Source organism: Ambystoma mexicanum, chromosome 3p (genome assembly GCF_040938575.1).
Source record: "Ambystoma mexicanum isolate Mex_15411 chromosome 3p, UKY_AmexF1_1, whole genome shotgun sequence".
NCBI lineage: Eukaryota > Metazoa > Chordata > Amphibia > Caudata > Ambystomatidae > Ambystoma > Ambystoma mexicanum.
The window spans coordinates 246,735,705-246,753,394 of record NC_090925.1 but is presented as its reverse complement, the minus strand read 5'-3'; the positions used below and the strand labels follow the sequence as shown (position 1 = coordinate 246,753,394).

General features: G+C 44.0%; 1 protein-coding gene across 2 annotated transcripts in view; it reads left to right on the top strand.

The window, feature by feature from the left end:
* Positions 1–17,690, top strand: part of TAF4 (TATA-box binding protein associated factor 4) — an 809,251-nt gene that overhangs the window by 598,099 nt on the left and 193,462 nt on the right. For both annotated transcript variants that reach the window (XM_069650711.1, XM_069650712.1), the window contains exon 8: positions 7,149–7,385. In XM_069650711.1, the coding sequence (XP_069506812.1) occupies positions 7,149–7,385 (237 nt within the window). The remainder of the gene's footprint in view (positions 1–7,148; positions 7,386–17,690) is intronic.

Here is a 17,690-nt window from a genome sequence, read left to right as displayed (position 1 = left end):
GACGCCACCGCCCTCCCGGGTGAATGGCAGAGTTGGGGTGGCGAGGTCAAGCCTGTGGTACTAACCTTGACTCGTTAATTGGAAATCGTAAAACCAAGAAAGAAGCGCGCACAGCTGGTGAATTGGCAAGCGTCCTGAGAGCCCGGTGTGTTAAAGTTTGACGTAGCAACATTATATCGCAAGTGAAAGCTGCACGCGTGTATTGAGACATGAAGAAAGGCAGACCTGTGAAATGAACTTTGAAGTAAGGACAGCTGTGAAATCAGCGATACTAAGTAACGGAGTGGTCCGGTGAAAAGAAGTGGCCCACTCGAAGGTCTCTGTGAAAGGTACATTGTTTGACGCGATAAAGCGAATGAACTGTAAAAATGACGTAAGGAAAATTAACTCCTAGAGAAAGGGAGACTGAAAGGTAAACCGTGAACCTCGCGTGAAAGTGGTCTTGCAGTGTTTTGTGAGGAAGGCCATGCACATTTGAAATTCTTCGACATCTGAAAGTGGTCCGAGCCCGACAGAGGGAGACTGGATTGTAATAATCCTGGGGAAGGGAGCCCCCTTGCAAGTTTTGTTGAACTTTGTCGTGAAAGGTCTGAGCCTGACATCGGGGAACCTACGTGAACTTTTCTTGAAACTTTATTTGGAAGTCAGGAAAAGAGACTTTAATGTGGAAGGCCAAGCAGGTCTCGATCCTTGTTGAAGTGTTTGTGTTGAAATCCGAGCCAGAGTGTCATTGTGCATACAGGGACAGCCTTATCCCAAAAGTCTAACACGGGGAGGAGAGCTGGTTCAACAACATTTATTCTTTTGAACACCGATTTTCCCTTTGCATACATTTCTCCTTTATATACATTTTGTACCAGAGATATGGCAGGCATTAGATTTTATTAGCATAGGTCATTTTGATTTCACAGATTGTTTTGTTTATCGTTCAATGGTCGAAATTACTCCCATCTTAGTTATAGGGCAAAGTAGTCGTTTTTCCAGCCCCAACAACTTCAATAAAGGTTTTACAAATTGTACCCATTGTGTCAGTGTCATACTTGTGATGCCATGCCTCTCTTACAGTAGCTAGAGGGCTACAGATACAGGAAGTGTGATGGACTACAAAAATGGAACAAAAAAATAGGGATATATTGTTTTTTGAAGAAACAAAAATGAAAATTTGGTTCATTTTCAGTGTTGAAGCTGCTGAAGAATAAATTAAAGAAGTTGAAGCATAATGCTCGCCTCCAGTCTTGACATAGAATTTCATTTTATAAAGTCACTGCAGAGCCCACAACCTCCATCACATTGTAGCATAATTAATATACCTGTAGACTGTATACTCAATCTAGTACCTAGAGGGAGCGAAGGGTTAATAAATCTAAAACATTCCCCAAAGTGTCACTAAAACTTTGATCATAGTTAGTCTTCTAATACCATATCATGCTTTAATGGCCTCTATGTACTCCTAGAAATAGGAGATTATGTAAAGAAGTTAGTCGCAGTAACCAAATACATTTGAACATGTATGAGTGCTTTGCAGTGATTTATTAACCTCTGGAATAAATCAGTGGTAATTGATCAAATTCTATTCTTTGTTTTCCAACTCCAGGGACTCGTGAAAAATGTGACCTTTCAATTAAGTACCCTTTCTCCAGCATGGGGTCTGGCATGGATTCACATGCTCATGAATATTCCCCGTTGTCAGGCTGGTAATCATTGGTAAAAGAAAAAAGTTTCACTTTCACATAGAAACTGTATTTCTTCTCTAAGCCAATCATTGTCCTTTGGGTAATACTGTCCCCATCCAATGACAGTCCTCTCCCTAAGCCCCTCCTCTGGCAGCCATCTTCAGATTTTATTTTTTATTTTAATAATTTTTATTATTTTAAGTAATACATGTGTATGTAAGTTACAGACATCAGGAGGAACTTTTTGCTAAAACTAAACCTAGATTAAACATAATAATGTGAAGAAGTTAAATAATGCTGAAAACATTCATTGGACAATATATATTTTACATAGTTCTTGGAGCATAGATAATGGATGCAATAGAAAATCAAATATGAATTGTTATACAAAATCTGTTAAGACCATAAATTAGTGGGAGTTGCAAAAAGGAAGATGGAGAAACAAACTGGTAGACAAACAGAAAACATACAAGAAAAAATGGGATGAGACTAATGGGGGAGGATTGGTACATTGTTATATTTGTTCACACTGCTATTGTAATTATAATAGCATATAACGGGTACATGGATGAGATTACAGGCAGATAGCAATTAGATTTAAAATGGCTGTGTGGGTTCAGGTACCACGTGCAGTTACATTGAAATAGTTAAGATAGCGAATATGAGAGAACCATTTAGGATTGTATTCGAATCATTAGCCATACACAATTCCATTTTATGAATATTACAAATTGAGTTCTACCATCCTCTGGTGGAGAGATCGGAAGTCCTTCAAATTAGCTGTAATACGTTTCAAGGCAGTGCAAATAAATAAATCAGAGTTCAGCATCTTTAGATTTTTACTGCACGCTTCAGTGTGGGAGTCCTTGAGTTTGCTCTACAAGCTACTTCTACGTGTTTTTCGACAGAAAAGGGTTCTGTTTTTTTTTCTGAAAGAGCCAGTGTGCTCTTGTCTCCATCTCCTGACGGCGAGGACCCGTTGTCAGTGAATTTCAGCACCCCTCAAACTGACTCAGACTCAACGAGACTCTGCCTAGAAGGGGAAGCTAGCCCCTCGCAAATTCTTCAGCAGCCGCACAATGAACCGGTGAGTCAGCCTAATTGCATATGGGCCCTCAGGACATATGAAAGTACTTATGAACACCAACATAATAGAATTGAAAGGAAAATACTGTGGTGCAATTCTCCTGACATGAGATGTCAGTTGGGGGAAGCCTGGAACAAACATTGCCAAGAGCCAAAAGAGACTGAAAGAAAGGTTAACGGATAGAGCTTGAACAGGCATGGGATGTCAGTTTGTGGGAAATTGTCACAAGTAACAAATGAAGTCAACAAGAGTGTGCCAATGAAGATGTACAATTTTGTGATACTTGAGGGGAAGTGAATGTTACAGAGAAGCCTGATAAGGGCATCTGGTAGTGAAGCCTTTTTGGAAAGATACCTGGCAGGAAAGGATACCAGGGGATCTAAATGAACCAAACTGGGGATATTCCTGGTAGGAGAGTAAACAAGGAAACTCAATTTGAAGTGGTGTGTTGAAAAGAGACTTGATCATATTAAGTTCTTGCTTTCTTTGAACATGTCAACCAGAAACTTTGAAAAGACTTGCCGTTTGCCATACTTTAATGTATGTTGTGAAAGATATGTTTTTCCATCCTGAAAAGTAGTAGACTTACCTATGCCTTATTCCAACCTGCATTGTGGAAAATACATTTTGTGTTGCTATTCTGAGAGACTAGGAGAGACCTTCTCTTTACCAGTTAATCTTGTGGAAGGAACATTTGGTTTCTCATATTGGGTAAGAGAGATTTGTATTGCCTTTTCGAGACTAATTTCGACTCAGAACATTGTGAATACTTTACCTGAAATAATCCAGGTAATGGAGACAACCCTTGGATTTTAGAAGTGTTTTGGTTGAAGTTATATGTATGAGTTATTGCACGTTTCTGTTAATAAAATGGCTAACAATGAGAATGATACCTCTTTGCGTCTGCCTTTTCATTTCTGACCCCTCACAGCAAGTAACCATCAGAACTAATGTGTGCAGGATAGAGAAATTAAAAACACTACACAAAACCTTAAAGTATAAGGTACTACACCTTAGAAAGTTCTGTCCTACCTACAAAATGGGCCTGGTGCCCTACAGGGACCGGTCCCAATGCCGTTCTTCTCACAAGGCTAGTAGTAGGCATTTTAAGAGTCTGAACAAGTGTTGGCAATGCCAACAAGCAATTTGTAATGGTCTCGGTTGGAAAACAATTGACGAAAAGTTCTTAGCAATTCAATCACCTTATGGGAAGCCCATGGGAGGATCCTTGACTAGAACACCACCCATCGTGGTTGGGCAAGGACTTAACGCCCTTTAAATCCTATGAAGGTGTGTGAGGAAGTATGAGCAGGTATGTTAACTACACCTCCGTTCTTTGATTCACTCGTGGACCAGGAAGCTCTTCATATCGCTGAGCCCCATTTTCTTGGGCCTTGGTTCAGATAGGTCTGAGTGCAGCAATCACTTTCGGTGTTGGGTTCTGTGCTCTGGTGGATAGGTTCTGGACACCCCTACTGGACTGAAAGAAGGACCACCACTCTGACTACCTCAGAGGACTCGAAGGACAATGTGGTTAGCGATTAGCGCTGGCTATTCCAAAGAAATTACGGAACTCAACCTTTAGGGGGTGTGTGGAACGAAGAAACTGGTCCTGCTAGGCCCCTCTTTGTGTTGGGGAGCTACAACTGGCTTGTTGTTTCACGTGAGTCGGTTCTGCTGAATCCCAATGCTCAACTTGGGACAGTGACCGAGGTAGCCTAGGAAGAAGCTGGTTAGAAACTGGTTAGGCCACAGGATAGTTCTGGGAGGCTTCCAAGGGCAGGATCCTCAAGCATGGGTCGAGGCTGGTCGTAGCCACTTCTCCCTGGGATCGAATCACTGATTAAGGCTTTCTGGAGATTAGCAAAGAAGCAGGGCTTTGCCGGGACGGTTGAAGAAAGCAATGCTGATTAGCTTTCAGTGACGAGTTCCAGGTCCTCCGGATCATCCTCGAAGTAGGGTTCTAAAGAATGGTTGCATGAGTCCCACATCTGTACAGGATTTGCGCTTGTCACAACTGAGCCCACCAATGGTGTGGACCTGCACTGTTCAAACTGGCTGGGACTGTCCTATCCTAGACAGCCTGTGGCCACCACAGCTTCTCATACTTTGGCATGGATGTGTACAGGGACAAGACTATCCCAGCCCCTCCATCCATCCAGCCACCGACATATACCACTGCTTTGCCCGGAAAGCTGGAACTTTCCCTGGGAATAGGTTTTTCATGAATGGCAAATTAGACCCTCTGAGGGCAGGAAGATGGTCAAACTACAAGATGGCCAAACGACAGGCACAAATCTCATTGCGCTGCCATATCTGAGTACATTGTACTCTAATTGGCATTAAGCGGTAAAAGGCAAAGATTCATGGTACAATTAAAATGGTTGAAAACTGTCTGTTACCACCAGACCTGCCTGTTCAAGACACATGACAGTGACCAAAGAGTTGCAAATAAGGTTACATGGACAGTGGTGTGTACGAAAAATAAACAGAATTTTACAATGAACAGAGTTATCTTGCACTGATGCTCGTAGGGGCTGATCGGTGCTTCCAAAACAGATGAGCTTAGCAAGGCAAGTGAAGTAAAAATAGTTCACATTCCTCCAAAAGTAGGTAAGTTACAAGCAATCGCAAAAACATAGGGTGTTTTTATTGATGCCTCTGGAGGGAAAGCAGTAACATTATTTTCCAAACAGCAATACATTCAATGTAAATAAATCTATGAAAGAGCTAATGCTGGAAAACAGTTGGGTACTTGAATCTGTTGTTCCCAGCATTGGTGCCTTCCATAGTTGCTATTTCTGAGTGTGGAAAGGGAGCAAGACATTGGTCAGATAGTTGGGAGAGCCCTCAAAAGGAAAGGTACCAAGAAGGGGACATTACTGGAATCCCAGAGTGGTAAAGATTGCTTTAGACTGTTAGGGTTTGCAATAAAATGTGATAAATCGCAGTGCAAAGAGGTGGTCAGTACACAATAGGGGGAAAAGGTGGAAAGGTAGAGCATGGCATCAGCTGGTATGATAAACTTGCAGAGATACCTTTTTGTCGTCAGATAAGTCTGATTTGTGTTTGGAATTGAACCCTAATCTAGGTGCAATGACATGGTCGATGTTAGGACAGCTTTTCTAACGTCCAACTAAGGGCTAAATAAAAGCATATCTGAGGCAGTCCAAAACTCCACTCTTACTCTAAGGCTGTACCACCTGAGAACATTTGGTAGTGTTTACAGAGCAGCCAGGCTTATTTTAGCCTGACTGTCCAATCAGGGCAGCCAGCACCCCAGTGGAATTGATTCCTTTCAGACCGGGTGAAAGACAAAAGGCTGCAGAGTTTTGGACTCCTCCCTCGCTTCCTGCATTCTCAGACACTCTGGAGTCTCTGCAGAGAATACAAAGGATTCCCGCCGAAAACAAAACTTCAACCAAGGTGGTTCCCGCCTAGAATGGCAGACGACCTAGGAAACCAGCAAATGAGAAATGGTGAAAAAAGGAGCCAACCATTCTAATCGAATGGTGACCATCCTGTAATAATGACTAGTAGTTTCACTGCCACCAGCCATTCAAGTAAACTTGTAATTGTAACAGAAATGTTACCAGGTAAGTAAGAAAGGGGATACATTGTACCCCCCAGCACTCCACATAAGATGGGGTGTGCTGCCTCACTATATAAAATGTAAAGGAGATGGTAATCCCACTTTACCCCTTTGGAACAGTACCCAAGTACATTACACAGGAATTAAGTTAGTCACTGCATTTAAAATGCTGTGTGCTGCCATAGTACTTTACAGTCAGTCCAAAGTTATAGAAAACTATAACTCCAACCACACACTATGGAGATACCTAAAAAAGGTCACACTTAAAGTGTAAAAAAATTTGGTGAGATGGGAAAGAATTTGAATTCACCTAGGGACAAGGTAAAATAATTAACAAGTACAAGAAAAACATTCTGGGATTGACACAGGTCAGGAAGATTATTCATGTTTATGAAAATCTTACTGACCAGTCGAGATGGGATTTTATTTAAATTCAAGTTCATTAAAAAGTGGACTTTTATTTACACACCTTACACACACTCCCACCAGAAAAATGGGAGTCAGCACTTGTTTGATTCTTTCTCTGCTTTAAAGGTATTGCAAATCTGAAGTGTCTTGCAACCAGGAAATGTCCATGTAGCTTTCTGTTATTTCCATTTCACTTTTAAATTATATTGTCACCTTTTGATCATTAATTGAATATAACTGTTGGATTTCTATTTCTAAAATGAACTGGAAGCCTGAATGGGTTTTTGAAGATTTGCCAGAATTACTTGTTTGCGCGTTATGACCTCTTTCAAATTACCTCTTGGATGTTGCTGATTTTCCTTGCCTTTTTTTGTATTTTTTCTTGCAGCGAAGTTTACCTGCCTTGAGACAGCTAACGCCGGACTCTGCAGCCTTCATCCAGCAGAGCCAGCAGCAGCAGCCGCCGACGCAGGCTACAACGGCGCTGACAGCTGTGGTGCTGAACAGTTCTGTCCAGCGCACGGCGGGAAAGACGTCGGCCACCGTTACAAGCACCCTTCAGCAGCCTGTGATCAGCCTCTCCCAACCCTCGCCTGCTGCCAAACTAGGGCACCCCACTCCGCTGGTATGGAATCTTGCAGGTTTACACCACTCCATATTCTTGCATGTTAATTAAGTTAACATGAACCAAAACAAGACTGCCCAACGAAATAAGTCCTCCACAAATCACCATAGAATAGTATGAACTCAACAGATCACCAAATCTTGGCACTAAAGGACACAGACAAATCTCAACTAATCCTACTAAAAACTCCAATATCCTGCATACTCACCCCCTCAAACACTGAAAAAAACACATTCATACCTCTACCGCTGCAAAAACCTAAAACATCCCCCAACTACTCACACACTCCACAAAACTCAAAGGGAAACAAAACCAATTGCACGTAAATCGCCCATACACACGTATTAGGGAGATTTTACTAAATCCACCTATGTTAGGACTAAATAAGACTCCCCCATGGGTGTACAGGGCTCCAATTCATAGGTTTGGCCTGAGCTACCCAAAAGGTTTGGTAGCAATGGACGAGCAGCCAGGCTTAGGTAGGAGGGAGAAGGGCTGTAGGTAAGTTCAAAGACCTCCAGGGTACAATAGTCAAGAATACACGTAGACAAAGTCGTTTTATAAAAAAAATATCTATTGTAAACACTAAGGCAGCTAACGCAGTATTGGAATTATAGGTAAATAAACTTAAATATACAGTAAGACTATTTAAGCATTAGTAAACGTTAGATGAATACAGGTAGGTAGTCAGAGTAGCAAATCAATTCTTTAACCACCATTCAGGTAACGCAACAAGGATACTGGTAAGAAGCCTTTAGGCGACATATACTTTAAACGTGTAGCCCTTTCTGGGAATCATTCTGTCAGGTCAGTGGGGACACTGGGTGAACAGGCCCCTTGGGTGCCAGAACAAAGGAAGGCAGACACCATCAAAGTTGTAACAAATAGCAGGTTTCTTCTATGTTGCAGGTAGGTCAAATGTTTAGTTAAGAGGTGGTTCAGGGAGGTACGGCAGACACCCTGGAGGATTGTACACCAAAGAACCAGTGTCCTTGGGCCTGGGAGAACACAGTTGGGTTGTCCACCCCAAGGTGTCTCACAAAGCTCAGGAGGATTCTGATTCAGCACAGCAAGCTGCCAGTTAAGTAGCAAGGAGCGGGACAGTACCTTTCCATGAAGAAAGAAGACTGTGTCACTGGCAGGTACCCAGGTGAGGTGCCGGCAGCTCCTGTTGGATTCTTGGCCTGGAGTCTGAAGAAGGAACATTTGGAGGGAGCAGACTGTCTGCTTCTTGCGATAGAACGCCCAGCAGACATTATTCACGATACTGGCTCGTTGACTCGGCACAGGCTGTGGTCCAGTAACTGTCACATGGCAAGCTTTTCTCCATTTCTCAGTCCCCAACTGTTATAATGAATTTCTAAACTCTGCTCTGGTGAACAGATGTTTATAAGGCCACCCTACATAGTGAAACGGGGAACACATCTGTGAAGTTAGCCAGGACAATTCAAGGTAGCTTGGAGAGCAGCCAAGGCCTAAGTCTCAGGAGTAGTGCTGGTGATCTGAGCTCTTGGATGAGCACACGCAGTAGGCATTACTCTTAGACAGTAGTATCAACAATCTACAGTTTAGTATGCCCAGAACAAACACAAGTGAGTAATGGCAAACTTAGTAATATCACTACTTGAACACACACTATGTAAAATATATCTACAGTCACATTTCGGTCAATGCAGTAAAGTGCTGTTTCCTGCCAAAACCTGTCGGGAGGGAAAGCAGACACACCTTAATCCATTGGCCAAGTCCAGAGATGAATATCCCTAACTTAAAAAGTCCAGGCCTACGGATATGGGAGCCTTGTGCTCAGTGTCAAGTTTGTGCGTAAAAACGCTCAGTGATGCATAAAGCTTAAAAAGGGTAATATTTAATGGGAAGGAAAAGTTAACAACAGGGTTCTGGAGGCTGGAAATTCGTTTGATAGGAGGATCTGCTACGGAGAACAAAGCGGTCTCCAACTTTCAGATGGCTTTAGGAAGCAAGAACCACCCAATACAAGAAAGGACCAGAACAGTTCTTTTGTGCGTAAAAACAGGTTGGATGAATTAGGGGCCACCGGTAAGTGGAATGATTACTCGCCACCCTTAGCTCCCTCTGGGTCCAAACTTGCCAGGCTTGGAGATAGTCACCTGGAGTACAAAATCCGCTCCTTGGTTGAGCTTCGAAGTGCACAGGCGCTGTGGGTGCAGATGCTGGTCTGTGTTTGCAACTGGAGCTGTGTTAGGACAGTTTTTCTGAAGTCCAACTAAGGGCTTAGTAAAACCATTCAACTGAGGCAGTACAAGACACTACTCTTATTATAAGGGTGTACCACTGAGTTCAGGGTAGCATAGACAGAGCAGCCAGGCTTATCTTAGGAGGGAGAGAGGGCTGTAGAATCAGTACAAATGAAATTGTAATACAAATGGTCCAAAGAAACACTGAAACACTATGTATTGTAAAAATAAAGGATTTACTTAAATACAGGCATGCCCAGAAAAATCTAGGGGTAAATCACACATTATATGTAATCGCAATTCTCAAAACTCAACACTATGCTTGAAGGTGCACAGATCAAAGCATAAAACTTATTTGGAACACCTAATAGTAGTTCTAGGGAAGTCCAAAACCTTTTCATACACATTCAGTATAGATAACACCTATTCTTGTGGAGTAAAAATCAATGGTTACTTTTCACAATTACATTCAGTAATGCAAGTGCAGTAGACCCTACCAGTTGTACAGTGACAAATCACATAATCAGTCAACTGGACAATATACTTTTTGTGAATAGTGGAACACTTATTCCATGTACAGTAAAAACCTATAACTACTTTTGTGATAAGTTATGCTAGGGGAGTAAATCCTAAGGATGTAATATTCAATTACAGGTGCTTTTGAGATCAGTGAAACGCAGATTGAGATAAGCAGTAACTCTGTAACTTATTTTTAGGATGGCACACAGCTAACCCAAGGTAAGTATAACCCATATACGTTTTTTAATCTCACAAGGAGTCCAGGTTAGACCTTTCCCAACTATACCAGTAACTGATGTATGACTTATAAGGGACACTTAGAACCACAGACTCTGGGTTAGATAGCACAGGGAAAGTAAAAGCCAATGTTACACTTTACTGAATGTCTGTTATTTTAGGTAGGCAACAACGTGAGGTAAATTAATTACCTCACTATACAAGCCTGGTTGCACACACACAGTCTTCATCTTAATGACGATAAGAGAGAGCTCCTGGTCATTGGATCATCAGCGAAACTTAAACTTATTAACAACTTTGTCATTTGACATTGACGGCATAAACATCAAAGTTTCCAAAGAGGTAAATACCTTAGGCTTCTACCTGGACTCAGCACTGAACTTGAACAAACAAGTCAATGCAACTTCCTCAGCCACAGGTTATACATGTAAACTAATCAACGCTTGTAAACCGTTTCTCTCCTCTGATACTTAAATTACATTAGCAAGAGCTATTATTCTGTCTAAATTAGACTATTGCAATGCACTCTATCACTCCAAAGTAATGCCATAAGAACTGTGCTAAGTATCCCAAGAATGCAGCACATTTCGAACATCAGGCACACCACTAAATTCAAATCCTTAACCCTTACCCATAAATGTCTTGCTAACATGGCCCCCAAATATTTAGTGGATAAATTTGCCAAACATACTTCTGAACGTCCCACCAGAACCTTGCATGCTAACTGCTTCAAGGTAACGAAATTCAAGCTTAAGCAAGCACGGGGTAGCAGTTTACCAGTCATGGCAGCCCAGCTGTGGAACTCCATGCCTGCAACCCTAAGAGCAGACCCTTCTCACTACACGTTTAGGAAAGAAACCAAGATTTGGCTTTTCTCCCTCGATGTATAAATATTGCCACAGTTACCATTCAGTATTTCATATACTGAACATTCTGCCTGCCTATAAATATTTTTGTAAACTCTCTTGTAATGTAATTCAAATGTATGTAAATCACTGGTAAGTCAGTCACACTTATGTGATTCAATGCTGTAATACCTGTTGTTATCTGTTATTGTGTAAACTGTCTTAAGTAACAATGTAATGCGTCCAGATACCCCAGGGTTCAGTGCGCTATATAAAAAAAACTAATACAGACCTATTGTGGACAGGCTATCAGCAAGTCATGGGAAGCATGACCCAGTTGGGGGGGAAGGGGTCACTCAAACGATTATCCTAACATGACTAATCTGGTGATACCAACAGTTGGAGGACACTCGTACAATTATCCTGCAGGAATAATCTGGTGAAACAAACACATTACTTTTGGGAAGAGGCACAACCTGATCACAGGAGAGTAATATACCTTCACATCTACTTTCTGTTAGAATGGCAAAACAGTTTCTAAGGAAAGAAAATGTTAACCATACTTTTAAGAATAGTGCATCACACATACAAGGTAAGTAAGAACTTTTTTAACTGTTCACTCTTACAGTTACAGTTAGCAACCAACTCTTTTACACCTTTTAAACAAGTAACTTTTAAACACTTAGTCTCTTTTCTAGGCAAAAGTCCCAATCCCAAAAGTCTTCCCCCCTATTCTTGGAGCATGAGTGTTCTCGGTGCCAGAAGGGGGGTCACTGGGATCTAGTGACCAACGGGCAGTGTCAGGATAGGTTCTTAGTAGCAAAAGTCAGAGTTCCTTAGGAAAACTGGCCAAACAGGTGAGTACTTTACTTTAGAGTTAGAAGAGGGTCCAGAGGCTTCACAAAAGACACCCTAGCAGGATTCTAGCAGTGGGACTGGATGCACCGGATGGGAGGCCTCCCCATCACAGAAAATACCCCACAGCTACACAGCAATCCTAAGAGACTTAAGGTATGTACATACCCAAGCCAACACAGTACCTCAGCATTGAAGATTTTGCAGCAGGAGGACTTCAGGATCTGCAGCCAAATACCCGGTCAGTGGATTCCTTGTTGTGGTGACTGGAAACAAGACCTCAAAATGAACTTTACAACAGGGATCAATGGAGAAGGCTCTATGCTAAGGTTTTCCTCGCGGCGGAATGCATTTCTGCGGATTTGGCACAGAGAAGAGAAGAAGACAGAAAATTGTGGTTGAATTATCGTTGTTGCAAAGCTCCAGCACTCTGTTGGGGGGGACTTTTCGGACTCGAGTCGGGTCTCTGGAGATCCTCCAGGATGCCCACGAAGTTACAGCGAGATTTTGAATTGCACAGTGGCTCGAGGTCCCACGGTATTAGGGTATTGCAGCAACGTAAGGTCGCAGCAACGCGTGGGATGCCTCAAAATGCAGGTCTTCTTGAATCTATTGGGTCTCGCCAGGCTCTGGGTCAGGGTCGTCGTTTTTGGGAATCCCCAGGTCGATGGGACGGAAGGGCTACAACAGGCTCCAGTTACACAGCAGGCTCTCTGGTTGTTGGAAAATGTTTCAGCCGCTTTTCCTTCATCATCCTCTTTGGTTTCGGACTTGTCTTCAGCTTCCAGGTTCACAGTATTGAAGAGGAACTACAGCACAACTTCTGCATTCTCTCCCTGCATTTTACACGAAGTGGCGGTCTGGTTGTCCAATCAGGACAGCCAGCCCCCCACTGGGGTTTGTCCCCATTTAGGCAAGGAGGAAGACAAAGGGCAGTGGGGTTTTGGACTCCTCCCTCGCTTCCCACCCTCAAAGATGGACCTGGAGCCTGGGTGGGGAGTTCAGGGGACTCCCACCGAAGATAAAAATCACACAAAGGAATTTACCACCCTGGATGTCAGGAGAAGGAACAAGAAAGGACAAGAAACACTACAATGGTGAAAAAAGACGGGCCGTTTTGGTAAAATGAGCACCCTTAGGTGCCTTTACTGCAGCTGTGAACACAGCCTGCAGTAAAGGTGCACCAAATTAATACAAGGTATCACTGCCACCAGCCATTGAAGGTAAACTTGTGCCTGTAACAGAATTGTTAGTTTTAATGTGAAAGGGGATACATTGTATCCCCCCTGCACATAAGGTGGGGTGTGCTAGCTTCACAGAATAAAATGTAAAAGGGATCCAAAGATCCTTTCTACCCTTGGGAACTGTAGTTCACTCAAGGTTAGCCAGAGAAAGTTAAAAGGGGAGCCTAGGGCAATCCAGCAACAGCATGCACTTATTGGCAAAAAGTTTTTCAAGAGGATAACTTTAAAAAGACACTATGGAGCGTCAAAAAACTGACGCACATAAAGAGTAAAAGATTCTGTGAGTGTGGAAAAAGGTTCCCGCTCAGAGGTGTTAAGGAAAAATATCCCACTAGTGAAGCAAAATGCTCTGGGGTTGACCCAGGTGAGGAAGATTGACCAGTTCTGTGAAAATCTTATCTAATAAGCTGGATCTCTCGTACCTAATAAGCTGGATCTCTCGTCACGCATGCAGGACAAAGAAAGAAACAATGGTCTCAGGATATTAGAAGAAAGGGGAGAAAACCACCACTGTCGCACAGTGACGCAGGGGCACCCAAGTCTCGTAGTCTGACGCACGCTCCTCTCTTGCGGCCCAAAGCAGTTGGGTAAACTAAATTTGGTAAGGAGATGCTTTGCAGTGCAACCTAGAATTTCCTCAAAGCTCGAGACAAAACTTGATATAGCAAAGCTCTAATGCTGGTGCCAAGGTACAAGCTGGTCCGTCCACTGGAGGGCCCAGGGACACTTCCGAGAAGGCTTGTTTTCATAGCAACAACGAGGCATTGTGTGATTGGTCCCAACACTCAAAGGGGTTGAAGCACCTATGCAGGTCTTCGGAGATCAAGCGCAATGCTCTACCGGGACAATAGAATGCTCAGGGTGCCAAAACTTCTGTGCGCGGTTCCAGATAGTCCTTGGATCTGCTTTGCATCTCTGGATACTTGGCTCTGTGTATAGGTCGATTCGGACCTATGGGTGATATGCGGGTCTGCACTCAGGCCCCCTCCTCATATCCCAAAGTACAGTGACAGCTTGCACCCAGCTGACCAATGAGGAATTCTGCCCCACTCATGCACGCCATCAGTGGTCCAATCAGGTACCACTGCGGCTCTCGTGCACATCAGACATCCTGGCACCAGTAGTGTGGATTGGTTCCAGACAGTCTCAGCCCATTACCTCGGTACCACACACGTGACATGTCTTAGCCCACGAAAAGCGCCGGCTTTTGCGGGTGAATGCATGCCCAAATAATGGCTTCCCAGGTCACAAGGGCCAGGAGGACGGACAACCGACAAAATGGCCAAAGGAGAAGACAAAAGACCATGTGGCACGGCCATGGCGGACACTAACCACAGTCATGAGCCAAACGTGGTAATCACCGTATATCTTGGTAAAGAAATGTATAAACACATGAAAAAGCTTCTGCTGCCACCAGTCTACTCCTTCGTACATTGTCCAGTTACCAAAAAATCCTTAAGTGATGTCTAGGGCCCAGAAACGAAAGGCCCCAGTGCTCTGTACAGTAATGTACTTTGCACACTGAAATACAGTTGCCAAAAGTGGCAACAAAGTCATAAGACTAAGAGAAACACATTTTCTCAGTACTGACTGCCTGAAGGACAGGAGGCTGAAACCAAAGCAAAAATGTGGGGTGTCCACAAAACAAATGTAGAGTTAAAATAGCAGTAAGTGACATTTTACCTGCAAAGAGTCACTGTAGGTCCAGCAGGATGCCTACGAAGTTCCAGCCGAAACTGCACTTCAGGAAAAGATGCACAGCAAATTGGTTCTGGTCCCAAGGTAGTGGGAAATTGCAGCCCAGGAGGGTCGCAACTCTGAGGGACTGCTCAAAATGCAACTCGTCTAGAGACTGGTAAGCCTGCCAGTGCAGGTGAGGAAGTCGTCCAGTCTGGATCTTCGCTGTCGATTAGAAGAGGAGGTTGGAGCAGCAGCGGTTACTCAGCAGTCACTGGAGGTGGCTGCAGACATCGTCCTTCCTCTGATACTTTATTCCATGGGTCGACTCTCGTATCTGCTCCAGGACTCTCGCCTTTATGCAGGAACCCAGCCAATCAGCAGTCATGCCACATTCAAACCTTGGGTGGGTATCCGTACAGCTGTGCCCCCACTGCTGAAGCTGGAGGCAGTCCTGCAGTTCCTGCACTCCATGGCCATTATGCGTGGCATCGCTCATTCAACATTCAGCACAGCCGTGGTCAACCATTTCAACCAACACGTTGCACTGCCCACCACCCAGGCCCAGGTCAACGAAATGAAGGTACAGTTTTATGCCGCTGTACATCTGCCCAGTGTGATAGCCATCGACTGCACCGATGTTGCTTTGGTGGCACCCCAGGCATATGAGGCTGTAAACAGGAACCGGAAGCACTACCACTCCCTCAGCGTGCAGGTGACTTGTGACCCGGACTTCATCATTACCTACTGCTGCGCCCAATACCCAGGTTTCACCCACATTTCCATGTTCCTATGCAACAGCACACATCCAGGATACATGGAGAGGCACAGAGGACAACGGACCTGGATAGTGGGTGAGTTCAACCCCTGCCACATATGCACAGGGTAGCACAAGATGAAAAAGGGGGGTGGGATAGCAACACTGAAAGGAAGCATTACATGTCAAAAGAATGCACTGTCAGAACCTTCACCAATGAGGGGGGGGGGATCCAAGGGAGCATGCACACGTTGGACACACCTGGACCTAACAACTCCCACATACATTGAGACGGCAGATCCATGCATGAGACAATTGACTGATGTCTGTATTCCAAACCATGCAGGTGACTCTGGATATCCCCAGCTGGCATGGTTGCTGACCCCTGTGCATGATCCACGTATGCTGCACAAGACGGTCTACCACCATGCCCACAGCCGTACCCGCGTATGCATAGAGCACATATTTGGACTCGAGGCACGGTTCCGGTGCCTAGATTGCACTGGTGGAGCCCTGATAAAATTGGGAAAGTAATATTGGTGTGTGCAAAGCTACACAACATTTGCCTGAGGAGGACTGTGCCACTACCCCCCCCCGACACAGACAGGCCACACACAGGAAGATGAAGATGAAGATGAGCATGTGGCAAGAGCCAGGGCAGACACTCACAGGGATGATGTGAGGGAAGGGAGACGGGCCCGGCAGGCACTAACAGACAATGACTTCTAGTATGATGACCTGACTCGGTCCGCTACCATCACAGTGTGAATAAAGTGCACAAGAACGCAAACTTGAATGTCCTTGCATACTTGGAAGTTCAACAGATTTTTATGCAACTTATTTGATCAACAATCCCCTCTCCCCCTGCCCTCCAGCAACACCCCAGCACACAATCTCCCCCACACTCAACCAACACCCCAGCACACAATTCCCCCTCCCTTGCACTTCACCAACACCCTAGAATACTCCCCTCCTCCCCAGCCCACAATCCCCTTTGCCCCCACCAACACCCCAGCACACAATCCCCTCTCCGCCATCGCCTCAGCACACAGTCCCCTACCACCCCCGTCCATTGCATGGCCACTTAGGCCAACATTAGTCATGCCATCTATGAAGTTGTAAGAGAGGTTGTTTAGCCACACTTAGAAGGAATTACAACTTCCAAGGGAATTGTCGTTCGCTTGGGTATTTTTTGCACACCAGGCGCAACAGTGCTGTCGCGACAGGGATCAGCTGGTCTGTGGCATACGTGATGCAACCAACTCTGGTCCCCCTTTTCTTTAATACATATAAGGAAGTGTTTCATTTTATGTTAGTCTGGTTGGTTTTTTACCCCTGCTACAATGTTGACTGTGTATTCCACTGAATTCATGTTGAACCTTAGGAATACAACTCACGGTTTCTTATCCCTGTGAACGTTAAATACAATACGTACCCATCATATCAGCATTGATCAATTGAAGAAGGCTTTACACTTTAATACAGCTCACCTACCGTGCTTTGCCCTCATTAATGCCAGATCTACGATCAAGAATGCCCTTGCCATTAATGACTTTATTTGTGCTAATAACCTGGACATACTTTTTATAACCGATTGTTAGGCACGATTGTATTCAGTACCGTATGGGAGACGGCACCAGCCCTGTCCTCTTGGCAATAGTTAACACAACCTTTGGTATAAGCATGTGCTACACAAGTTGGTATAGTGACTGAACAGCCAGGCTTATCTCAAGAGGGTCAATGTGAGCTGTAGGGTTGCAACATAGTTTCACAGTGACAAGTATTCAAATAAACACTTGCACTCAAGGTTTCTTGATTAAATATTTTTTTTGCTTTCAATTTAACATTTTATTAGAGTATAAAGAAACAAATGAACAGTGACAACAGCATAGCAATTGTGACGTAGCGAAACACAGTATCATGGCTAGAGGAAAAGCACATGGTATACGTCCCTCTCC